The sequence below is a fragment of the Saccostrea echinata genome, unplaced genomic scaffold, assembly GCF_033153115.1.
Source record: "Saccostrea echinata isolate AGI-Se365-2 ecotype Australia unplaced genomic scaffold, CSIRO_AGI_Sech_v1 ptg000011l, whole genome shotgun sequence".
Taxonomy (NCBI): Eukaryota; Metazoa; Mollusca; class Bivalvia; order Ostreida; family Ostreidae; genus Saccostrea; species Saccostrea echinata.
Window position 1 is genome coordinate 2,320,004 of NW_026889760.1, and position 26,901 is coordinate 2,346,904.

The 26,901-nt window shown below is 33.9% G+C and overlaps 1 protein-coding gene across 10 annotated transcripts in view; it reads left to right on the forward strand.

Annotated features, from left to right (window-relative positions):
- The first annotated feature begins 1,751 nt into the window (after positions 1–1,751).
- Positions 1,752–26,901, forward strand: part of LOC133184794 (membrane-associated guanylate kinase, WW and PDZ domain-containing protein 3-like) — a 35,366-nt gene continuing 10,216 nt past the window's right edge. For 6 of the 10 annotated variants that reach the window (XM_061319857.1, XM_061319863.1, XM_061319858.1 and 3 more), the window contains exons 1-16: positions 1,752–2,418; positions 4,817–4,930; positions 5,263–5,382; positions 6,686–6,968; positions 10,033–10,115; positions 12,623–12,655; positions 17,522–17,579; positions 18,009–18,070; positions 19,693–19,800; positions 20,362–20,397; positions 20,847–21,032; positions 22,039–22,677; positions 23,372–23,409; positions 23,592–23,697; positions 25,529–26,505; positions 26,686–26,875. In XM_061319857.1, the coding sequence (XP_061175841.1) occupies positions 2,052–2,418; positions 4,817–4,930; positions 5,263–5,382; positions 6,686–6,968; positions 10,033–10,115; positions 12,623–12,655; positions 17,522–17,579; positions 18,009–18,070; positions 19,693–19,800; positions 20,362–20,397; positions 20,847–21,032; positions 22,039–22,677; positions 23,372–23,409; positions 23,592–23,697; positions 25,529–26,505; positions 26,686–26,875 (3,400 nt within the window). In that variant the 5' untranslated portion in view covers positions 1,752–2,051. The remainder of the gene's footprint in view (positions 2,419–4,816; positions 4,931–5,262; positions 5,383–6,685; positions 6,969–10,032; positions 10,116–12,622; positions 12,656–17,521; positions 17,580–18,008; positions 18,071–19,692; positions 19,801–20,361; positions 20,398–20,846; positions 21,033–22,038; positions 22,678–23,371; positions 23,410–23,591; positions 23,698–25,528; positions 26,506–26,685; positions 26,876–26,901) is intronic. The other 4 variants (XM_061319860.1, XM_061319865.1, XM_061319867.1 and 1 more) reach the window with 2 other exon arrangements.

The window sequence follows — 26,901 nt, forward strand, 5'->3', positions numbered from 1 at the left end:
GCTGATAAAGGGAAAATGTATAATTTTAAGAATTGTTCCATGGCCGAGCTGGATAATTTGCAATCTAAACCACTTTGCATGGTGTCTTATGAAAACCTCAACGTAACCACTCTCTTTACAAAATATCAATCTATAATGGGAAAATTTAAAAGCAGGCACATCGTATCAGGGGGTCCCCCCTTTTTCCGTCATAACTTTTTACCATTGGAAATGTTCATTGAAAGGCTGGTTGCCCCTCTCCCCTTTTTTGTTAAATGACATCCCCCCCCCCCCCCCCCACGAAATAGAATTTTAACAATCCCTCCCTTAATTTCTTCAGGTAAGTTGTCAACCCCCCTTCCTACTTTCAGAAACGACATTATATTACAATGCAAAGTGAAAAAGCGTACATGTAATAACGCGAAAAAAAGGCGTAATTCTCAAATTGCTGGTAGCAAAACTGTGTACATGTATATGTAATACAGTGAGCTGTGTTTTTTTCCCCTGAAAAAGTCAATGTTAGCTATTAAAGGGGCTTGGACGCAGATCTGAAGTTAATATTTTCTAGAATTTTTAATATTCAATATCATGACTTATATGTTGCTAGAGCATTTCAAAATATAATAAAGGAGTGTTTAGAAACTTATTTTATCTGGATATTATTTAATGTACGAATTTCAGGACGCGTTTTATTGACACGTGTCCTTGCACTTACATGAAGTAAACTTTATCCTTAATTCTTAAAAAACTAAAAATTTTGTTGTGTATTAATGAAAAATATTAAAACTATAGTCAAGAAGATTCAAATTAGAAATGTGCGAAAGCAAAACCAAATCACCAGTATTGTCAGTTCGTGCTCAGTGATGTCTGCAGAATAACCAAATTAAACACACCTGGTAAAACGTAACTATTAACGATACATGTTCAAAGGCCGAGAGAGGCCAATGTGAGAGGTAATAATATGAGATTTAAAAAAGATATTTTGTTAATAGTCTACATGGTAATAGTGATAAAAAAACAGAGCTCGTGCCCTTTTTACGAATACAGATGTTTAACGCGATGTAAAGAAGAATGTCTTTGTCATGGAATTCTGAGAATATTCATGTAGGTTCAATTCATTACACTGAAGTTATTTTTTTTTTTAATAAACGTAGAAAATTAAAATGTAAACAATGCAACTATGACCAGGCCCCTTTAATGATGCTCAAATGACAACCATGCAGGGCCCTGAAATAATAGGACACATAAATTCTCGACAGCTAAGATTTAGCAATATTATGTCAGTGTTTTTATATATTTTTGGAAAGCTCAAGAGAATATTTAAAAAAGTAAGCAAATTACAGTACGTAGATGGTTGATATATACCCCCCCCCCCCCCCCCACACACACACACACAAACACAAAACTAGTACATGTAGTAATGATAGTAAATCTAAGCGGTCATTCATTTTTACCGGTACTTGTCTGGTAGAAAAAAATCTTTTGTTTTGAGGGAAAATAACAAAGAAAATAAAAACACGTGAGCATTATGGTCCTTAGGCCTATATTTGTACCATTTGATCCGCGCACTGAACATGCTGAACATGGATCCACCCATTCAAATATTAATGTTTTTATATTGAATAGAGTTCAGAATCAGTGAAAGTATCTCATTGTTTTTGTAATAACAAACACGGTATAATATGGTGGAAGTATTTAGAAAATAACTGGCAGATTTCGAGGATTATGTTTTACGACAACTATGAGGTTGGTGGCATTTTGCGCATGCGCAGTTCATTGTATACTTCGTAATGTTTTGAATGTAGGGCGGAAGATTAAGTGATTTTTATCCCCTTTCCTATTATTTTTTGTATTCCTCACAGGTGTTTATGATTTTTTAATAAGTACTTTGATTTTCCTTGTTGTTTGTTACGCCATTTTTGGTAAGAAATATGTGATATTTAAATGCTTATCTTTGGACGATGTACCCCCTATGCAGTTTTCATGGAGAAAATCCGAGTGCTAGCTGTCAAAGGTATTTCATCTTATTATGATGCTTCGGTACTTAGAGGGCGATTGTGCATGCTGAAAAAATGTCTTATCCTAATTCCAACGCCTATACAAATAAGCCTCCTCCTGTAGCAATACCACCGAAAATACGAAGAGAGCAGAGGCATTGGTCTCAAAGTATTAATGAGACCGTAGTGTCCACGGGGACAGGACAGGAGGATGGATTAGGGATCACGTTGTGCGGTGGGGCGGATAATGGACAGTTCGTGTGGATAGAGACTATAAAGTCTGACCAGCTTACATATCATAGTGGAAAACTTTACACCGATGATCTGATATTAGAAATACAGGGACAGAAAATTGCAGGATACACCTTGAGAGATGCTAATATTTGGTTAAAACAGGTCAGCCAGAATGGTGCACCTGTAATGATAAAAAGTATTAAAATAGGTAAGACTTTGCTTGATGATATAGCATTGTGTTTTGTTTACAAAAATGTACTGTTATATGTTTCATTAAAATGATATTGTCCTGTGGACCTGGTTTAAGGTTAGAATTAGTTAGAATAATCTAACTGTGTCTTGGGACAAGCCCTCACCACAGTCAGAATATGTCCCATATAGTTGCAGTGTAGAAATTGGAGCAGATCCGCTCCAAAATAATTTTGAAGAATACAAAAAGGAGTTGCACTGAAAATAACTACCAAATTAATCATAAAGAACCTTTTTGAGATTGTATATGCCTTTTCACCTAAAAAATAATCCATATTAAGATGAAAATTCAACTCATTTTCTCAACGTTTTTTCTCGCTTCAAATTTACATGCCATGGCAGGGTTTTTTTTAGGGGTCGTAGGGGGCCTGAAATAGACCCCATTCCCAATGGTAAAAAGTGTGTGTTTTTCTCAATTTCATCAAAGAAAATTCCCAAAAGATGATTTGAAGCATGACATTAAAGTCAAATAATTCTAAATATTATAGAAAGAAAAGCAATTTCAAGTTAAACTGATTTTCAATAAGATTTATTAAATGTAAATAAGTCAATAAATGCCTTACAAGTAAGGAAATGGCTCTTATTTGAATTTTTTCTAGAAAAATGTGAATTATGATATTTTTCCCAATTTTAATTAAATGTTGCTAATTTTTCCCTAATGGAAAGGCCCAGGCCCTTGATTTTAAGACCTAAAAAAAACCTGCATGGTGACATTCCTCACTCTCTGACTTGTTCATAGTAAATGCACTGAGTTAGAGTTATCGCCCGTGTTTATTTTGCTACATTTCCAATACACGGAACAAATTCTATAGTTAAACCGAGCCTGTAGGACAATATCATTTTAATGTAAGATAGAATGTTCTGTCTACATGGTCTAGGTTAGAATTTGTTCGGTGTATTGGCAGTGTAGCAAAGTAAAGGGCAGATAATTCTAATTTACAAGTATACTATGAACAGTGCAGAAAGGTCCAAATGTCAACATGGTTATAATTTGAAGTGAGAAAAAAAACATAACAATGTGTTGAATTTTTCCTAGTGGTGTTCCGATCATCGATTATAATCCAAAATCGTCTGATTGCTGGCATAATCCAAGTGCTCGATTACAAAATTTTTATTCCGATTAATCAGGTTATATTTTTTTAGTTTACAAACGTAATAGTTTTTAAGCCGAATATTCCAGCCGCGACGTATCTATTAACTTATTTGCATATCATAATGGCACAGACAAACAGCATTCATACCTGGGTAACAACGCTCATTCCCGGGTATGGATGAACTATGGATTCTTCAAATTGAAAGAAGAACCATCTGGACAACCACAGAAAGTAGTTATTCTCCCATTCTTACCATTTGATAAACTTTAATAATTGAAAGACTTTGTAAATGTCCAATTATAATTGATAATTAGTTAGTCACAGCAGCCGATTATCGATTATGAAATTCTTACTGATTCCTATCACTAATTTTTCCTTTATATCGATAAAATTTTGAGGTGGAAGGTATATACAAACTCAAAAGTATTTGTTATGATTAATTTGATCACTGTTATCCCCTTGCAACAAAGTTGGAGGTGATATAGTAACATGCTTGTGAGTAAGCTTCTGGATCAATGTGCTCTTTTGCGAGGGGATGCTCTGCATTGCAGTGCCCTTGTTTTCATTGCAACTCCATTTGCATTTTCCAAAATTGTGCCTGAGCAGATCCACTCCATTCTGATAAAATGAATCCATATAAGACATATTCAAACTGTGGTGAGAGCCAATCTCGAGACTCAGATTATTCTAATTAATCTGTTTGCTGTGATAGTGAAAATCATTTGGAATACATATTCAAAGAGATTGGCAAAGGAGACATCTTTGTGTTTAGTACAGTATATATTTTGGAATGTGTACAATAAAGTCATAATATTATATAAGAAGGTTATTTTATTAATTATCATTGGCTGAAAGGACGTCACATGATAATCGTCCTTTTGTGATATGGACGCAAAAGTGTGTCCGTTGAATATGATATCACATGACTCACATTTGACTGCACCAAAGTTACGTAGAATTTGGCGTCATAATGTAAGAAGCATGTTTTTATCATTGTGATGTAATGACTGCCAAGTCTTTTCAGTTAGAATTGTTTTAGATTATTCTGATTGAGTGATTATATAATATAAATAATTGATTATGGACTTCAGTGAATGGTCAGTATGTGGTTATAAGGACCCATGTCGAGTGATATTGACCTCAGACACGGAAAATTATAGCATCCTTGCAAGCTTGGTTGCTATCACTTACTGTGTCTTTGGTCAATAACCTAGGGGTTTTTTTTAATGATTTTCCACCAGATTTACTAGTCAGGTTTTTCAGGTTTACTGCCAAAAGATCTACGTCAGTTTTTGACATCAAGATTTCCAAAGGGTTCTGTTGACCATGAACTACAGCAGACAATTCGTGATAATTTGTATCTTAGAACTGTTCCTTGTAAGTACTATAAAAAGCATTTCTAAATTCTAATGAAAGTTTATAATTGCCAAGAAACTTTCTATGATCATAGTGCATTTATGTACAAAATGTACCTGTATATTGCAGCAACGTGAATTTATAGAGTAAGACATTGTAGATTTATCCCTTCCATGATAACTGGGGTTCTGCTCTTTAGTGATGTTTTAGTTGGCAGATAATTAAATGATATTTACGAATCAATTGCTGTTACATCATTTTCACCATCAGTCTATAGCACATAAATGAACTAATTTAGAAGTTAATGAACATGTCAGAGGAACTGTAGTACAAATTTTGATTGTTTCCATCAGGTACCACTAGACAACCAAGGCCAGGGGAGGTTAATGGAGTGGACTACACATTCCTGTCTATGGAAGAGTTTAATCAGCTGGAGAAGAGTGGCTGCCTGCTAGAGAGTGGATTGTATGATGGTAAGTCAACTGTATGGGTTTGAATACACACGCTAACTCTGTCCTGAAATGAGTACACTAGAAAGGAAAACCTTGCTTGTTGTTCTCTGTACAATGTGTTTATGCAGTATTTGTACATATAAAACAGACTTTTCCCCCATAATTTTGTGTTTTAGCCAAAAGAATGACAATCAATATGTGATATAAGCAGGTGTGCTCATTCAGCAATCTTTCATTAAAGGTTTAATACAGATGTTGAGAAAACGAATTTTTCGTCTTTTTTTTTTTTTTTAAGATATTGTGACGTGATTTTTACTTTCTGATCATAAAAAGAAATTCATTTTATCACTTCTCAAGAGAAAGAAATCGTGACATGAATTCATGTGGAAGTGATAATGAGTTGACGTTCAGTGTTGCTGATCAATCCCTATTTTGCATGTAAATGTCTTCTATCTTAATTATGAGTCTGGTCAATGACCTCAGAGACTCACTGAAAAGAGGATACAACTCTCTGATTGACTGACAATGTCTTTTGAATATCAAGAAAGGTTTATTTCCATATTGAAGTAAAGAGGAAGAAAAAGCAGGAAAAAAAATCTTCTGTTTGTCTGATAAAAAAAAAGTAATTGAAAGACTTTAGATAATGTTATTTCTTTCAACATGTCAACAGGATTATTCATGTTATTATCTTTGTACAAATTCATACTTCTGGCATAGGTACTAAGGTAGCTTCAGAGCAAATAGATTGAAAATAAAATTGTTTATTTCCATAGCAAATAATTTGGGTGTGCATTAGGTGCCCAGTTTGTTTTTATCTTTTCATCATCATTTTTATGTGAGGAGATAAAGCTTAATTTTTACATAAATTGAGGGTGATTGATAGAGCTTCCTATTGATTTTTGGGTAACTTGGTCATCAATATCAAGGTCAAAAGGTCAAGATTTTGATATGAGAATGCTGATAGGCCTTGGCTTGTGATGTCTTACATGAAAACTCTATCAAAGGAAATTGATTCTAATGTTTCTTAATTACTGTTTTTTAATGTTGCATTTTTGCAGATTAGGTAGAATTTAAACCTTGCATTTTAAATGTATAAAATCAATGTTATATTTTAGGTGTTTTAAAAGTTTTTACATAAGTTTATTCACAATCTGAACAAGGAAAAGACAAAGATTGTAGATTTCATAGACATAGCAGTTTGTAATTTTATATTTTGTGGATTAAACTCTTCAAAAAGTTTTCTTCGTATCCTAAGTATAAGAAGTCTTGTTTTAGTAAAATTAAATGGCTCATACTGGTAATCATTCTGTTTTTGCTTATATAGGAAACCACTATGGTACCCCCAAGCCCCCTAGTGAACCAAAGGGAGCTAATCTTAGGAGGTCCACTTCAATGGGAGCACCATTGCCGACTAGTGGTGATGGCAAACGTCGCAGAAACAGAAGCAATACCGAGGGTGGCTCGGCTCGTACTTCACCAGTTCCCTTCCAGTTTGATGGGGAACGCAAGAAGTCCATGGAGAAATTGCAGCTTGATGCTTCATTAGGTGTATTACCTCACAACTGGGAGAAGGCATACACAGAAGATGGCACTGCTTATTATATTGAGTAAGTTTATCAGTATTAGTCTACCCTTGTTTATTAATGTGAAGGCCTATTATTTGTAAAGTACACTAAGATCAAAATTATGCCTGTATGAAATGGTATTTTACGTCAGTTAATATACATTTATTGCATGATAAAGAGGGAGACATGAAGATTTCTTCACCCATGAAAAATCATATTGCCCGAGGGGAATATGATTTTTCATGGGCGAAGAAATCTTAATGTCTCCTGAAAATTCTTGCAATAAATTGTTTATTATATCGAATCAAGCACAGGAAATATAAAGAAGATCCAATGAATAAAGTAAACATTTGATAAGAACAATACGAAACAGATGCAAGTTACACCACTAGCTGCGCTTCATAAAAAAATCTGTCGTGACAAGTCAATGTGATTTACACACTAGTAACATTCAAACCCCACCCATGAAACTCTATTCTGAATATTTTTATTTTACATGTTTGAATGGACTCAATCAATCAACGATATAAACAATCTAACTCAGTATTAACCATCTCAGTCACCGCATTGTGACATCACAATTGTGAGACACGACATGAAACACGATGTTTTGTTGAAGGGCAAACACGATGGTTATGTGACTGACTCAGCCGATCAGATTATACATGTATTTTACTAGAGATTATTTATTTGAGGTATAATAATTGGGTACAGTGCGGACTCGTTATTACGATGTTCATTTTATCATGGTAAAATATCGTAATATCGAGGGCAACGTAATAAAAGTTCCCAGTAAAATCCAGTAAAACATCGTTTTGAAAGCTTCTTGTTGTATTAGGAGGTGTATTTTTCTCCTTTTGTTTCCTTCTTCTGTTCAAATTCTTCATTAAAACGCTATATACATATAATTTATTAATAACTTATCTTGAATAGATATCTTGATGATGCTATTTCTTCTATTTCCTTCATTTTAAAAGAAATGTGCACATTTTTTATAAGAACTTCGGCAATCTTCATTTATCTGCCGCCATTTCCGTTTACTTTTACTTTCGTTTCTGTCTAGATAATGCGTTCGTAAAATTTTCAATGTCTTCGTATCGTTACTACATAAACAACAACAATACATCACTGGGCGGTTTTGGGTGTTCAATGAGCTTAGAGCTGCAGTGAACAACTCATGAAAGTGGGCAGTGTGATAGGCATATTCATGGACAGGATTTGAAAACACACAAGCTAAATGTCAAAATAAATTTGAATTTTTAAATTACTGAACAGAGTTCAATTAGCAATTTAGCAATTATCGATTTGTATTTCTGCTGACACCTGTGAGGTAGTCCAAGCCACTATCCAAGCTGTTAAAACGTTATTGGAGTTCAAATTTTGCCAAAATTATGTTTGATACCCAAGCTGTCCATTCCGCAGTTTAACTGCAAACGAAATTACACATTACGTATTTAACATACATGCATATGATTAAATGTAACCTTTTATTTAATAAATTAATTTTACTTATTAACCATAGTAAAAAAAATAAAATAAACTTAACAGAGATAGATAAACTAGAGACTTCATTTATAAATAAACAGTTTAATTGTTTAACAATGGCTTTGACACTTCTCCAATTCTGCTGACCTCGCTAGAACAGTCAAGGTGTGTGCAGTCAAGCGTCACTAATCACCTAACGGCCCTGCAAATTAACACTCTGTCAGAGCACAGGTGTTTCAATGTTTATTTAGCATCTCCTTAAGTGTCTACCGTCGATCAACACTGAATAAACACGGAGTGAAAAAAAATTTTGGACAGAATTTTTACATCGTAATACCGAGTCCTGGCATTTAAGGACATCGTAATAAACAGTTCTATTTTGTATAGATTTGTTAAGAAATGGTTTTGTGCTTTGAATTTACAACGTAATAAGCGTTCTATCTTATAAAACCGTCACCGTAAAAACGAGTCCGCACTGTATGTTAATTAGGTTGTCATTGTATTGATATTTGTTGCCTTGTTGGGAGACACAACATGGTCCCCAATAGGGGTGCAATGATACGCCTACCCCATGATATGTATCACGGTATTCATTTCACGATACAATGTGTATCACGATACATGACATATTAGGTTAAGAAGTCTGATGTTTTTCATCATACATTTTTTTTTAAACTTAACAATTTTATCAATGTTCAAACTTTTTTTAAAAAAAAAAAAAAAATATCAAAAGGGTACTAGTTGACTGGATACACTGGATTCAGACTTCCAATAATTTATAAAAAGAAGACCTTTCTTAATATTTTTTTCTTTTTGACTGGAATGAAAAAGGAAAACAGGCATTCTTTTATTCCTTTTATTTACATATAAAACCAGTTGTAATAATTCGTGTTCACACATTCTCTAGTCAGCAAATTTTCATCGAAACAAGTACACACATGATGAGATATTGTGTATTACCGTATAAGGCTATTGGATCTAAAGACTTTATCACTTGCCTTAACATCTATAACTTTTAATAACACTAGGAAAGTGAAAACATCCTTCACCCTGTTAAATATGAGGTATATAATATGCTGGAGACAAGTTTAACTGCCGTTTCTGCAATTTCATCGACCTCATGTTTTGTGCGGAAGCCATTTTAAAATTGTAAACAAGGAACCAAAACGGTCAATTCTGATAATTATGGACCGATTGAACCGAACCGTGATATCAGTTTAACGTATCGTGAATTGAACCGTGGAAAAATTAACCACGATATACCGTAAAACGGTTTATCGTTGCACTCTTAGTGGCCAATACCGACCAATAATGTATAGTAAATTTTTGGTTGGTGATGGTAATTCAGTATCATGAGCTTAATTTTTATAATGGGAAAATTTTCATATAACTGTCCACCAAAAATGGTTCCCCACTAAATTTGTCAGTTACATAAGACATTTACAGTGATAATGGTATCTGTGGCAAGTAAACAAATGTAAATTGTTTGTTTTATTTCTCAAAGGAAATGTACATTTAGTAGTGCATTTGCACTATTGGCAATATAATGTGTTTAAATCATGGTGACAGACTCTTATGTTCTCTAATATCACAGTAATAGTTGTGATTTTTATTCTTTCAGTCACAGCTCAGAAACAACTCACTGGTTGGATCCCCGTCTAGCAAAGCTACAGAAACAACAGGCAGGGGATTGTCAGGATAATGGTATGTCTAGGGGGATTTTTATTAGGGGTCAAACATTGGGCATAAGTACTATTACCGTTGTAGAGTCGTAAGCTATATTCTCAGCCTAAAGTGGAAGACAATTTTCAGGAACTCAAAGCAGGGATATGAAATTGAGAGGGAATTACAGCAAGATTTACTTGACATGATTAAGTTTCTAAGAATGATATATACTTGTGATGAATGAAAAATAAAATTAAAAATAAAATCAATATGAAATTCAAGGCAAAAGCATTTAGGAAGGTGTGAAATAAGATACCAGTGTATATTGTATAATATACAGTGTACGATATGTTACTGTACAAGCCAATAAAGTTAAGAATTTTCTTTGAAGACTTACCCTTTAAAGGGATGTATATGTGTTTGTTTTGTTTTTTGTGACAAAACTTATATTTTTTTATTACATGTATGTGTATCGTATTCCCTAGGTTTGATCCTGGAGTAATTTTTGTTTTATAATTGGCCTTGGTCACTGCATAGTTTGTGGGTCACGTCTGTGTGTATTTTCCTTTTTTTTTTTTTTTTTTTTTTTTTTTTTTTTTTTTTGGGCATTTAGCCCATTTGAGAACTGTGGAAATCTTACAAGAATTTGATGACCTTGATCTGTTGACCTTAAATCCACACTCATCCAACTTACTACATTTCATCCATTTTCTTGAAAGAAAGAATACCTTAGATTATCTTATACTCTGCGGGGCTTTCAAAAAGATTAGAAACAGGTGTTACTTTTACAAAAATGGGAGGTACCTTGTAATTTTAAGTAATACTATCAATTTTTCTCCAAATATTTGGCTGGTACAATCATGATTTCAGCTGGGTAAAAGTACTGGGTACACGCAGATTTTGAAAGGCCTGTATACTCGTAGTGTTACCCTGTTTCGTCATTCCGTCATCATTCACTTTCGGTTCATTATCTCTGCAACAGTTGCACACATTCAACTCAAATTTGACATACGGATACATCTTAGGAATACGCATTTGGTTGAGATTTTTGACAGAGTTATCCCTCTTGAACTTAGAAAAAAACAAGAAATTTTCAGTTTCCGCTCTCTTACTTTTGTAGGGATGTATATTGCATATGTAGGTATTTTACTAGAAAATACAGGTCAAGCTCAAATTTGGTCATGGTCTGATGATTTTTGACAGAGTTTTCCCTCTTGAACTTAGAAAAAAAAAAGAAGAAATTTTCAGTATCAGCTCTCTAAACTTCTGTAGGGATGAATGTATACAGTTGATATTGCATATGCAGGTATTTTACCAGAAAATACAGGTCAAGTTTGAATATGGTCATGGTCAGATGATTTTTGACAGAGTTATTCCTCTTGAACTTAGAAAAAAAAAAAGAAATTTTCAGTATCCGCTCTCTAACTTTTGTAGGGATGTATGTATAAGGTTGAAATTGCATATGCAGGTATTTTACCAGAAAATACAGGTTTGAATATAGACATGGACCGATGATTTTTGACAGAGTTATCCCTCTTGAGCTTAGAAAAAAAATAAGAAAATTTCAGTTGTCGGGATGTATGTATAAGGTTGAAATTGAATGTGCAGATATTTTACCAGAGTTTGAATTTGGTCCTGGTCCGATGACTTCCTGCTAGAACTTAGAAAAGATTTCAAGATTCACAATTTCTAATCATTATCTCAATAACAAATATGCAACTTGCAATTTGTAGCGTTTCTACACATCTATTTTTTTTTTTTTTTTTTTTTTTTGAAAAAGGCAAGTAATTTCCTAGGTCTAGAAGATCATGAGCAGGGCTTGCAACTTTTACTAGCAGTCAGCCCTGCATGTCTAGCTAATTTTATCGACTGTTCCTAACAATGTCAACTTACAGTTATTCCAAACAGTGATTAGGTGGGTGTAAGAATGTTTTGCATTATGAGAAGAAAATGCCTCAGATCTTAGATTAAACATACTTTGTCAACTACATCAGATGGAAAATAATTGTGATTCATTATTGATGTTGATGATGTAAACAGCCACTGTGTATAGTGCTAATTTTACAGCATACATGCACTTTGTGTGATTAACTGAACATGATATTATAAAAATACCCTGTGGGGGAGGTTTTGCAATAGACAGTGGGGGAGGTTTTGAAATAGACAGATATTGGTGAATAATTGGTCAAACAGTAATGAGCTTTTTCTTGGGTGGGAAACAGGGAAAGAACACTAGTTTTATGCAAAATAAACACTCATTTTACAGTTTCATGATAAAATTTGTGGTTTTATAATGAAACTCTACCAATCATTTCATTTTGTTTGCTGTAGACCAATAATCATTATTAACAAAATCAAATTTCTTTGTAGGTAGAAATCATGATTACGTAATCCGTCATATTTTAAAATTTTAATCTAGAGTGTACTAGGATCAATAATGTTTCAGTCAATTTCCTAATGATATCCAGATGCATATGAAATTTCGATATAACAAATTCAGGTTTTAAATTAGATATGAAAGTTAAAGTTTCATTGTTTAAATATAGGTACTCATACATATCCGCGCTACAAGCGAACAGGTAAGGATTTTTCTCTGAACACCTTAAACTGCCGACTGCGCCTTTTCTCACTGCGTCCCACAGTCACTGTGTATTTCATGATTCAGTTCATTTTCCTCCTCACTGCGACCCACTGTGTATAAAAATAATTTTTCATTCAGTGCATGTTCACCCTCCTTTTTGTTAACAAAGCACATAATTTTTTGGAAATAGTGGAGAGAAAATACATGCACCAAGACTGTCTCGTTTTGAAGGAAGAGTTATTCCTCTTTGTCTAGCTTTGAAAAAAAAAAGGTTACCAATATAATGTTGCTTTTCTCAGCTGTATTTTCCTTTTTCTGAAAATTTATACTTTTATTTAACATGAAGATTACAACCTTGCATGAAACTTAAAGATGCATTGCCTTTTAATTATGCTGCAGTTTTAATTTAACCCTAAAAAAAATTGACTTGGAAAATAAATCTTTGAGTCTTTATCATGTTTACACTGATTACCTTTTGGATAAACACTAATTATGATATTTGACCATTGAATAATACAGTTTAAACTTGCGCTGCACTGTGTATCATCCGTGTTTACACCTCAGTCCTGTTATCCAAGCATACACTATCTACCTTTCATACCTGTATTATGTAATTTATATGACAGTCTGTAATACTGAGTCTGTGATCAGATGATTGAAGTTGTATTGAATATGTATTTTATCTCTTTTACCTTTGTCTTTGTCCATTTTATCAGCTTTTATTACATAAATCTATCCGTAAACTTACTTGTATCATGATGGGAATTTAAGTAAAGGTATAGTTAAAAGGGGGGAAGGAGGGAGGATATTAATGTCTTAAACAGGGGTACTTATTTACAAGCTCATGTTTTTCTGAATCAGATATATTTCACCTTTTAATTAGTTGATTCTCTCTTTATTTTGTCATCTCATTTAGAATTCATAGATTTTTTCCCCCTATAATTAATTCTTTCTGTGGAGGAACATTCTTCGTGTGTCATGCAAATATGACAGCATATATAGATAATTGGAATACTGTGGCATACTCTGTGTGTTGTTTTTATCTTTGTCATCTGGGCTTCTGGGAGAAAAGCTTGCATGTGATCTCTGTTTTTGTGATGTGATGAGTATTGCCACACTGTCATGCATGTAAAACTAGAATTCAGCTGTGTTCTCTTACACATATGGTTGGTGTCTGTTTTTGAGGATTTTGTCACAATCAATTTATTGACTGATGTTCCTTTGGCAGGATGAAACACAGATATTTTTTTACAGTGTTAATTAAGCTGTCATATTAACAAGAATGGTCCAATACACAGAAGTTTCAGTTTATCAATTAGATGGCTTTGATCTACAGAGATCATTAGCAGTGTAAATTTAATTAATTGAATGAACAATTGAGGGAGAATGGGGGCAACTTATTATACTTAAAAGTTTTTATTGAGAAATTAAGCTCAAATTTATAATTCAAAAGGAAACAATGAAAACTTTTACAGTGAAGTATCTTGTATATATAGTTGAACTTTGGTATCTCCAACACGGATATCTCAAATACATTGGATATGTTGAAGTGATTTTCTTTAAGTATTTTACCCTCAATACCTTGAATCCAAGGATATCTTGAAGTTTTTTCTCAGTCTCATCAAGTTTGAGATAACGAGGTTTGACTGTATATGCATTTCTCAGCCCTCATTCCATCTTCAGAAAATCAAGGAATAAATGCTGTCCGCGTCTCCAAGTTGTCATGATGTGTACTAGACATCATTTAGTGTTTCTGAAAGTTTGCAAACTTTCACAGACATAAATGACATAATGAAATACTAATGGTAGTGGTTTGTGATGACATGAAAGATTATCTTTACCATATGTGTAAAAAATGCAACTTTTTTCTTGTTTGGGAGGCGGGAGAGGGAGTCTTATTTTGAATAATGTATATTTCAAACATTAAAGAATCAAACTAGAAAATAAATAATTAGCAACATAATCTTTTGAAGTAAATAAATTCTAACATAACATTTCTTAAAGTTAATTATTTTTGTTTATTGACTCAATAATCCAGGTTTACCTTTGTCGGGACCTATGTTTACATTGGCTTGAGACTTTAAGGCATTTTCTTTTAAAACTCCTCACAAAGAGAAGGATGTTTAAGTCATTGATTTTGACATAATCAATGAGCAACTCTCTCCCTCCGCTATTAAAATTCATAGATCCCCAAGTCCTGCCTTATAGGGAGACAAAAAAAACCTAGTGGTTCATGTATAGATTTTTTAGAGATATCGAGTGGGTCACATTGGTGTTTTCTATTGTCAAGGGACAGATGCTGAGTGGCCTGGATGGGAAGGTTTTCTCATTTGTTTTAATTGAATGAACCTGACTGAAATGTTATGAGTGGATACACTTTTGTGGGCTTGAAGAGGAAAAGGGTCATTAAGACTATGAATTTGAAACATGTGAAAGGCCCCCCAATATTGATGAGGAGATGTTTGGATATGCAATGCTTAACAATGAGCTGAACTGAATGTAAATGTAAACAAATTTCCCATATTGTATACACCTTCAACTTGCCATTTGGAGCTTGGATTTTATTTGATAACCCCAGAAGATGGTTGTCATACAGACTACTGCCATGTTGAAAAGAAGCCAACCAAATTTACACTTAGATTTGAAAAAAGTTTATGAATCCAAAGAGTCGCTCATTAAGTCTCCAGTTTTGCCTATGTTTCCACACGGGGGATGTGAGAAGCATCGGAATAATGAAGATTGTAGGTGTCAAGTGGTTTTCAGGGCTTGTAAAGGTAGGAAAATAAACAGTTTTGGAACTGTTTCTTTTTCAGATGTTAAACAAATGTAAATTTTTTTTTTTTTTTTTTTTTTTCATAGAAATGATGTATAAATCTTAACATTTCTAATTTGAATTTTGTTTAAAAAAAATTGAGTAGGGAGGGTGGGGAGGGGGGGGACAAAATATTATTTAATTATTTACTAAAGCAATTCTATCTGTAATCTTTATATTTACATGTAAAATTGCTGCATGTTTTCTGTCCATTTTTCGTTTTTGGGATGATTTGACTCTGCAGATATCTGCCTTCAGTATGTTGCTCACTTGTTTCAAAAAGAAATATTTTGGACAGTTCATTTTTGTGTTTTAACCTTCAGAGTGAATAACCTATCTTCTTTTTAACTGAAAATTGTGTTTTCAAATTGTCTTCAAATTTAATGTTACTGTAATCATAGTACATAATGGGAGGAGAAATTGCTTGTAAATGTAGCAATTTTCTGAAAAATTTGTATGACTGCCACAGCAAAAAAAAAAAGTTGATTATATATGAGTTGTAATAGACATTATCTAAGGCTACATCTCTGCCAGTTTTTCTAGCTGCTGTTTATCTCAATATACAATCCCCCATGTGTTGTACTCCTCCCCAAGTCATTCTTACAGTGAGGATGTTTTAAGTTTTCCTCCAGTGAGAGAGGGAAAATAAACCTTTATTTTTGTGAATTTTTTGCTTGGTCTGAAAATTTGTGAGGAAATTGAAAACAATTGGTAAGTTTTTTTTACTAGCCTGCAAGACTTCTTGTTTAATTCTTTTTTTTATGCCATTTATCTTGTGGTGTGTTTACTTTCATCAAGTATTTGGAGGTGATAAAAATGGAAACCAGCTAGCTCAACATCTTGAGCAAATGTTCCATATGTTTTAAGCTTAGAGAAAAGAAAAAGAAAAATAATCCTGGATAATGTTTCTTAATACATGTACATAGATTTAGTTTTTATAATCTGACCTAATAATATGAATGTGATGGGCAGCTACAAGACAATGTTTTCACTTCTATTAATATGTTATGTATACATATGTCAATATGAGATCAAACAAGGGTAATGTTAGATTATAGCCTAGAGTGACGCCTCATTATAGGATGATGGCTGAGAAAAGCCTAGCCCTGACTAATTGGACAATTTGAACTGGTGGGGCTAATTACCCCCTGCTACAGATTAAGGTGACCCTGAAGCCAGTGATAAATCAGTTGGTGGTCATTGATTTTCCTTTGTGTGGTTGCTTCATGGTCACTCCACTGCAGATGGTTATAGAAAAAATTTCCAATTTTCTTGCGTCCTCTGTGTGTTTTGTGTGTATGATGGTTCCTACAGCACATATTGCTGTCTCTCTTTTGAAGATGCTCTGTTTGTTAGGATTATTTTACCATGGAGGCCATCTGATTCTATTTTGAGAGGAAATCAGTTTAATTCAAAGAGATAAAGGATTTTTTTCCCTCTCCTATCTATGTGTGCAAGAGAGGATGTGGGTTTTATGTGCAGGGATTTAGACTAGCTAGCGGCATGGATAGAAGGTTGAAAAAGTTCTTTGTCAGACGCTTTGTTAACCAGCTTCGCCAGCTTCTGTATGTGTCTACAAGGCTATTGCAGGAAGGTGACACAAATTCTGGAAGTATGTACTAACACTGAGTCAGGATGTTTATAAGGAGCCATTCTGCTTCAATCTCTTTAGATTTTCATCTTTGAGGGCACTTTGCCGCCTTCAAAAAAAAACCACATGTCAAGTAATAATTTGTGAAAATGATTGATTTTTTAAGAAGATAAGCCCCAACAGGATATTATAAAAAAGAGGTCATTACAGCCATCAAATGCTTTGTTTACAGAGTAAGGCTTTGCATTTTGCAGGTGTACCCCAAGAAATGAAAATACATTATCGCATTGTTGAGCTTTTAGAAAATCTTTTAATGATAAAAATATAGATTATAATATCTGCAAAGGAAATTGGATTGGCTCCAGGTACAAAAGCTGCCCGGCAAATCGGCAGCATTTTTTGTACTCAGAATTCTGATGTGTGTGTTTATATATTCAGAAAATTTTTGTTCATTGTTTTAGAGCTTCCATATGGCTGGGAGAAAGTGGAGGACCCCCACTATGGAACTTATTACATAGAGTGAGTATAACTGAACTTCATTCATGTTTCCTAATCATTTTCTTTTGCCGGAAAGAATTTTGCATGTGTGGAAGGGTAAGTTCTATATTCTAAAATATCACTGATAACCTATCAGCAATTTTCTTCAGAATCGTTCCCTGATATTCAGTAATTTTAGTTATGAACAATGAACTTCTTAAAACTTATCTAGTTTAAATCTTGACCAACCAACCCTGGATTATTTGTTGACCTCAGAGATGGAGTTCAGCAGATGCTGGGGAGGATGTTTATTATGTGTGAGGCTGATGGCATTGTGAAACTCCACTGCTTCATCTAAATGTTTTTCTGGCAGATTTCTGGCAGTGCACTACACATGTGTATTAATCAGTCAGATTATTCACACATACATCAAATTTTTTTCTCACACTGGCATTCTCATCTCTTTTGCAGCCATGTAAACAGAAGAACTCAGTATGAAAATCCTGTGGCACAGGCTAAACGACAAAACCAGGGTAAGTATGGAAAGGTGGTGATAATCAGGTTAAGAGATAAGAATGCATGTTAAACTGTTTACATGGTTTAGGTTAAGTGCTCTCAAAAACAGACAGGACAAATTTTGAATGCATTAGTGCAGGCCAGGCAGGTCAAAGTTTTAGAATGACTTTTGGTTGGCCAAGCTTGAAATATCTGCTTCCTCCTTGCTTGTATTTATTTAGAATATCTTTTGATTATAATACCTACATCATTGATAATTAATAGGTAATAAAAGTCAATGGCTTAGGATAATTGTAAACAAAAACAGACAGAACATGTTAGTATACTTTGTAGTGTTGGCTTCTTGGCCAAATATGTGGCCCTGTAGATGCCATTTACTTGAAACCAAAAGATATTCACACTGATTTGAGTTAAGCCATGAAGCTAATAAAGTTAATCTTATACCCAATTTTTGTGGATGAGAATCAAAATTTCTACCATGATGAAGATCATTTTAGTGCAGGTCAAACCCAGACTTTGGAGCTTTTACCCAGTTTTTGACTGTGCTTATAAATCTACTTCTTTATTTAAAAACATTATAAATTATTTTAGATCATCTTTTGTTGTTTTGAATTATGGTAGTACTATTGCTAAATCAAGTGTATTAATATATTGTTCATGTTACCGGTACTTTAAAATTACCCCCCCCCCCCCCCCAAAAAAAAAAATTGTTAGGAGTATAAGTCTTATGACCTCTTAACCAAAAACTTCTGATACTGGGCATTTCAATTAAATCATGAATTTTATTACGAAGAATGCCAAGGATATTATTGTGTGGTGGATTATCTTCCCAGCATGCTAATTTTTAGGGTTCATTCTAGATAATATTCCAAAATTAATATCTAAAGAACCTTACACTTGCTAAAAGAAAGAATTGCCAAAATTGAGACTCAATTTTTATGTACCAGATTGTATTTAGCAAAATCCTATCTATGAAATTGATAATATCTATCCAACTGTTGGCATCAATAGTTGTATTTTTATCTGTCAGGCTGTTATGGGTGACCCAATCAAAGTAGATTCAGATTTACACATTTGTAAAGCAGGGTAAATATGCCATTAAAGTTGACCTTGGCATTGAGTTTTACTGTGAGATTACATGGATTAGTTAATGAAAAATCTTTATATCAGTGTTAAGATGGCATCTGCTTACCAATTCCGTCTAATGTCACAGTGGAATGAATTATATGTACTATACAATTAGAAACTGGTGAGGTGTTTGTTACATTGTCATCAGAGTTGTCTTAGGCCTTGAACTTTGACCTTAAAAAAATGGGAAATTGTGTGCTTTAACCTCTGTTGTGGGTTACCTTTAATAAAAATCAACAAATTTTATGGATAAAGATGCAATGTTGATGATACAGAGGTGGATGCTGTCTTCACCCTGACTTTTGAATTGGTGAAATTTATTTAATTCTTAGTGTAATGAGCGGAAAATTAAGAATTATATGGTCATGTTGACTTAAGTGAATTCTAATTCTACTACCCAAAATATCTTTGCTCTGTAGTAACTTGAAACTAGCTTGTGAGAAGTTTTTAAACAGTAAACTTTGATAAGATTGACAACTGTTCTATATTATGGGATTTCAATTCTTCACAGGCACTGATGTGATCAGCACACTACCTCGAACCAAGAAAAGCCAGGATACAGCTAACACCACGAAACGCTCCATCAGCGACAACAACATGAATGGGAGAGCACCGCCTGGTAATGTATCCCACAATTCACTGGATTCCCTCCCTTGCCTACTGTGATTTACAAGAGCTTTGTTCGTGTCATAATTGCAAAAGCAAAAAAAAAAACTTGCTTAGTTTGACTGCATTTTCTAATCAGGAGATTTACTATGTGAAGCAGATGTAGTGAATTAATCCAAAAATATTAAATATACTGGTAATATTTTTAATCCAGATAATGATTGTTGTTTTTCTGTTAAAAGTTTGGACCATATTTCATTTTTAACCAAACAAAAAAAATCACAATGAATGTGAAGAAAAGATATCACAAAGCAGTTGCATGTGTAGAGATTGACATAAACCATGATCAAACCTTTGTCAAAATGGACAATTGAGACAACTGAATTAAATGCAGATTAATTTTAAGAAAATAATTTATTATGGTCACTTTTAACCTGCTGCATTTTAGAGCCATTGGATAATGGGTATTGTCAGTGTAGGTCATTAGTGAGTGTTCTGTTGTGTTTTGCATGGTGAATTCCACTTATGCCTTCTCTAGACTAGTGTGTGTAATTTGGCATGTGTTTGTTTACAGACTACCATCAGCTGGGCAGGGGAAACAGAAAAAGAGGTTGGATTTGTTTACTAATACTCCACACTCTGCACATAGATAATGTGGTGCCATATTTTATGTGAATTCAGGCACATTTATTCTCCCAAAGTAATAATTTACATGATTACACTAATAGAAAAATGAAACTATAGCAAATTTAAGATAATCATGATAATGGGAAACTGTTTTCCACTATTCTCAGATTTATTTTAATTGTGAGAAAATGTTTGCATGTAAATGTATATCCAGTCATTTACAGAATAATAAACCAACAAGCCTGCCCTTCCCTATAATGCTAGTAGCTTATGTATGATTAAGTCAACCCAGAAACCAGCATGTTTGTTAACATACATCTGTCATCAAAAATGGCTAATTTACTTTAATGAAGGCAGCAGAATCTAATTTATTAAAGCTGAATGACTCTAGAATGGGCTCCAATGTTCAATGTTGAATGTTGATTTTTGAAGAGAGACGGGTCTTTACCAAGAACCCTGCTGAGTTGAAAGGGGAGATAATCACTACAACGTTAGTAAAAAGCACCAGGGGCTTTGGGTTCACCATTATTGGGGGAGATCACACAGATGAAGAATTCCTACAAATCAAAAAAGTGGTAGAAAATGGACCAGCGCATCTTGACGGCACCTTACAGACGGGTAAGGAGTTAGGGTGATGTTTAATATGTACCCGTGTATGCCTTTGGCATCGAAAACTTAGATTACAGACTTGTTGTACAGTTTATGTCAGTTAATTGTCAGCTCTGCTGAGAAAATTTTATATAGCTAGGTTACTGGTAATAGGTTAGTAGTCTGAGGTCATAGATATTTAGCAGGATCAAGGACAATTGTAAAAATAAAAGTTTTATACTGGATTAATGAAGGAAAAATGCAGGTACACTGTATATTATTTTCAAAGAAATCATAACAGTTTGTTTTTTTTACTTTAAAAAAAAATTTGGAGGGGGGAGGGCATTTTGTATTAATAGATTAGTATAATTTTAAATAGAAGATCTAAAAAAAAAAATTAAAACATCAGACATTTTCTTTATGTACTCCACAGTATGGAGGAGTGTTTTACAGTCTTTTAATTGGCACTTAAGTCTGCAGTGCATGTATTTTGTAATCTGTAGCAGGTGTCTGCTTTCATTGAGGCATGTGTCATGGATTTCAGATTAACTTACATGGCTCAATAACATCTCAACATACACCTTGTTTTCCTTCATATGTATATTGCAGCTGTTGAAGGATATATAAATGTCAGTCTTTTTTTAAAATGTACAATTTTTATGAAGAAATGGAAATCTTTGTTTGATTATGGAGGTCTGATTTTTTATTGTAATATAAATATTACAAAGTCTTTTTCAAATCTAAAATATACTTGCACTTTGATTTATCAAATGTTGATAAAATATTTTTGCAAGCCTTTATCTCAGATGTGAACTTTAAGAGATAAAAATGCTTTGCCGTAAGCAGATTGAGTCACTGACAAAAGATTATCTTCTTAAAAACACCTGCACTCCATTGAATATTATCATTACATATTATAAAATATTATTTCTGAATATGCAGATATACGTATGTAGACTTACTCCTATTTATATAACTTCTAGATATGCAGGATTGTGATATCGCATTGAATTCTGTTTCAATAATTGCATTTCAGGTGATGTTCTGGTGAATGTGTGTGATCGTTGTGTGTTAGGATATTCTCATCAGGACATTGTTAATCTGTTTCAAACAATCCCCGCGGGACAGAGTGTTACATTAACTGTGTGTCGAGGTTATCCCTTGCCATTTGACCCCGACGACCCCAACACAGAGATCATTGTGACTGTGGCAGTGACCTTACCTAATGATTCTAATGTTAATCAGTCTCCGCCAAGTTACTCCTATTTTCAGGAGACACACGGACATCATGATCAGCACAACACGTCAGCGAAGAGCATGAAATCTTTGCCCGATCTGACACGATCAGCTAATATACCGCTAAGTCCTAATTCCCAGAGTCAACCCAATGGAACCGGAGATGCACCGGATGTGCTGGGTATTCAGAAACCAGAAATTCTTTCTATTAATATTGTGAGGGGGGAGATGGGGTTTGGGTTTACAATAGCAGACAGTGTGTATGGACAGAAAGTGAAACAAATTCTGGATAAACCCCGCTGTAAAAACCTCCAGGAGGGGGACATTTTAGTGAAGATTAATGACACGAATGTTCAAGAAATGGTACATTCGGATATTGTACAGGTGTTAAAGGAGTGTCCTAAAAGTGTAGAGTCCAGGATAACTATCCAAAGAGGAGGTAGGCAGTTTGAGATGAACTTGCTCCTATATTTGTGGTTTTTGCTGCTCAAATATATCTTAACCGTTTTTAAGTGTGCTTTATGATTAATGTCATCATGCAAGAGTAATTATGATAAGATTAGAATATGCACAGCATACATCTTTAAGGAACTGTGAATGAACAAGTTTGTGCTATACCTTAAATGATCAGAACTTTTTAAGTTTTGAAAGTTCAGAGTTCTGCTTGTGTTTGCCAAAGCCAAATGTAGAGTCTGAAAAGTCAGTGTTTGTGTACTTTAATAGTCCTTTTCAAAATTTTCAATAAAGGCAAAAAAATGCTCAATACAATTTGAAAAGTTGAAAATCCTCTCTGTTTGGAGATTTGGTTACGATAAGAGAGAGGTTACAATATACATGGTATAAGAAATAACATGTTTGCTGTACTTTGTTTTACACTAATATACAACATACCAAATCCTATGTTATTGAACAAGTTTTATAGCACTACAGAAGGCTATCTCTGTGAAATAAAAAATATAAGTTTACCTGAAAAAATATTAAAGTGTAAGAAAATTTAGTGTTAGTTTCATGTCATTTGATTTGAAAAAAAAGGTATATTAAAAGTTCTATAATTTATTTAATACACATTGTTAGAACTTGTTGTTGAGCTAGTGATTATAAGTAAAATCTTAAATGTATTTCTTCCATTTTAGGACTTCCCGCTAAAGTGAAGAAAGCGTCACGATCTTCAGTAAGTAGGACCTTTTCCCTACCTTTATCTAAACTACTTAATGTGTCAACTAAGCAGAGTAAATCTTCCTTTGTTAGCATCACAAGCCAGCATTTCATTTCCTCTGTAACTTACATCACTTACGGTTTTGGCAACAATGTGCCAGCAATATGTGTGTGAAATCTCTTATTCTTATATTCTAGCCTCGTTCATTGGAGGAAAGCAAGGCAAATAATGCTTCAGACACAAGTTTTAGCAGCAATAACCCACCCGGACATTACTTCTTCGAAAACCATTCCCACAATACAGGTAAGAGCAATTGTGCATGTAAGACAGAACATCTCCTTATATAATACTTGATTCAGTGAAAGAGATCTAAAGGTTGAGGAATGAAAGTATGAAATAATCGTATGATTGACACAGGTTATTTCTCTTTAGAGCTTACACTGTTCTTGTTTTTGGAGGTTTTATGTGGTGAAAATCTTGTAGAAATACTTGAAAAAGATGATTATACATTTTAGATGAAAGAGCACTTCCTTATTCAACAAGTAGATGCTTTCTTTCTTTTCTTTTTTTTTTTTTTGTTTAAATTGGGAAGAACTGTTGCAACATTGCAGAAAAATTGCATAACCTGCATAAGTGGATTCTGCAATTTTTTTCTGCAATGATTGCAACCATTCATCCCCATTTAAACGAAGAAAGAAAGCATTTTATTGTTCATTTCATATCTGTATAAATTATTCATTAAAAGTGGATGATAGTATTTTAAATTGTGGTATGATTAAACTGAAGTTATACTGATGGAGGAATCATGAATTAGTTGACCTTTTACACTTCTGTAGAAATCTGTCATACAAATGAATTTTAAAAACCAGATTTAAGTACAGGTACTTAGAAGTTGGTAGTATTTTATTGATTGATCAAATCCAATCAGTTTTCATATAAATTAAAAGGGGAAAATATTCAGTGGATTTAAATAGTATCATGTGAAAGTGCTTTGTACTGCTCGTGACTGCTTAATTAGAATTGTATGTTGATGTTTTTTTTTTGTTATTTTTTTTTTTTTTTTTTTTTTTAACATCCATGATGGTTTGCAAAGGAGAACTCAAATCAATAACAGGGAATTGAAATTAAAAAAAAAAAAATCACCAGTTCCAACCAGAACAATTCAAATGCAATGTACTACCCTGTTTCCATGGCATTTGGATTTGATATTGCATTGAGGTAGTGAAGATCTAATAAGTTGTTTCAGATCTCTAGTAGCTGTTGAGTAATGGTTTATACTGTGAGGTTATTGCTAGCTTGTCTTACATACGGATGAAGTGCGAATTCATTTTAAATTGTGTATTTTAAGTATGGTAAGTTCAGTTTTACTTATTGTTTGCATTTAAAGGTGCATGTTAACATGGTTAACAAATATGTTTATAACGAATTTATGTACATGTATGATGTATTATATATGGGTCCGTAGATATACATAATAAGCCTAACAAAAAAGGAGTAAAAAAAAAAATTTTTTATCTGTCAGTGAAGATTTTCAAATTTATCAAGATGGAGCCTCATTTTGAAAAATCCTATTAAAATCAATAATCAAGCTCCTTTTCTACAATACCAGATGGTATAAAAGTTTTCAGATTCAAACCTCTGTATAAGAAAAACAAGTACATGTTTCTTAGATATAGGCAACTATAGGCCTGTTAGTGTTTTGAGAATTGTCTCAAAATCTTGAAAGATCTGCACATAATATGCAGCTTGTATGTGTTTCAGATATTTAAGCCTGAAATCTGTTATATTTGTGTTTGTTTTATGTTTCTTTTTTCATAGGATTTAATTCAGATCTTTAAAGGGATAGAAATAAAATTTGAAATTGTCATTAATTTGCTCTATTTCTGATTAATTCTGATATATTAATGTTGAATTCAGGTTTCATTTCAACAATGTAAAATTTTGTATGAACAGGTGATCTGAAGTTTTTGTAATCGTGAACCATTCACTATTTGAAAGTCCATGATCCTGTCTCATGCACAAGTTTCGTGTAAAAAAAAAAAAAAAAAAGTAGTTGATGTATAGTGATATATTAAAAAGAAGTTTTTTGTGCATGTACTTTAATAGTGTAGTAAAAACATATTCTTGCTTACAGATAAACGTGATGCTTTTGATGGAATGGAACCACCTCCTCGACCCAAAACGCCCTCCTCAGAATCTCGACCCAAAACACCATCATATTTCGAAAATCGTCCAAAAACACCAACAAGAAATACAGGAATGTTTGTGAATGACCAACGAGCAAAACCCCCAATCGCTAGGCCACCACCTAGGAATGAGGATTACAACAAAAATTCAGCCAATCAGGATTTAAATATAAGTCACGGATCATCAGAATTTTACTTACCGCCTTCAAATAATGATATGTCTCGTCCTCCAACAGGGTCAAGATTTGACCCCAGATCTGATCATAGACCTTATAGTAGATATCACGATTCAGGGAACAGTCGCAGTAATTTTCATGACAGAGACAGAGAAGGAGGGGCAAAACCTGGAATGTTTAGGAGTCGGACTCCAGGGCCTGAAATGATTAACCGGGGGTCAGATTATAGGAATGAATTTCAGAGACCAAAAACTCCAACTGCTCAAGACATGAGAAGTAAGACTCCATTACCAGGTCACAGTTATGGGTATTCAAACTCAAACCATGATTTTGGTGGTGGGCATTATCAAAATGTTATGAATGGACGACCAGGATACGGAAACAATCAAAGGTCATGGGGACAGAATCCTAATTTACCAACTTCCCCTCCACCATTACGGCGAGGGGATACAGTGAATAGGAATAATGTGAACAATGTCTCTCAGTGGAGGGACGGACTACCACCCCCTCCCCGACAGAGCACATCTTTTGAGGATGTGAACCCCTTCCCAAGTAACATTACACAGGTCCCTAAACGATTCCCCATGCAGTCTCATTCCTCTTTTGGGAGTGCGGGACAGTCAAGATTTGGGACCAGGTTCCCCGACTCAGATGATCCGATTCATAGTATGGAGTTCACTATCACACTCCAGAAACAAGAGGCAGGGTTTGGTTTCCGAATTATTGGGGGCACAGAGGAAGGCTCACAGGTAAGAACATTTGATGTAGACTTAATTTAGATATGTGAAGGATAATGAAACACGGCTGTATGACATCATTCATGCTTATCATTACTATAGTATACTTGTGAGATGTACAAATAGACCATTCGGAATCATGGCATCTCGTCAACAAATGGTAGTATATTTTTTTTAAAAAATCCAATTTAGGTTTCTGTGGGACATATTGTACCAGATGGATCAGCCGATTTGGATGGTCGTTTGCGGACAGGTGATGAAATCACACATGTCGATGGTCAGAACGTCATTAATTCCTCACATCATAGGGTGGTCACTTTGATGACTCAGGCAGGTCAGCGAGGTCATGTGACACTTGGGGTCAGGAGGCGGGTATTAGGAGGTAAGCATTCCTCATTATTTAAAAAA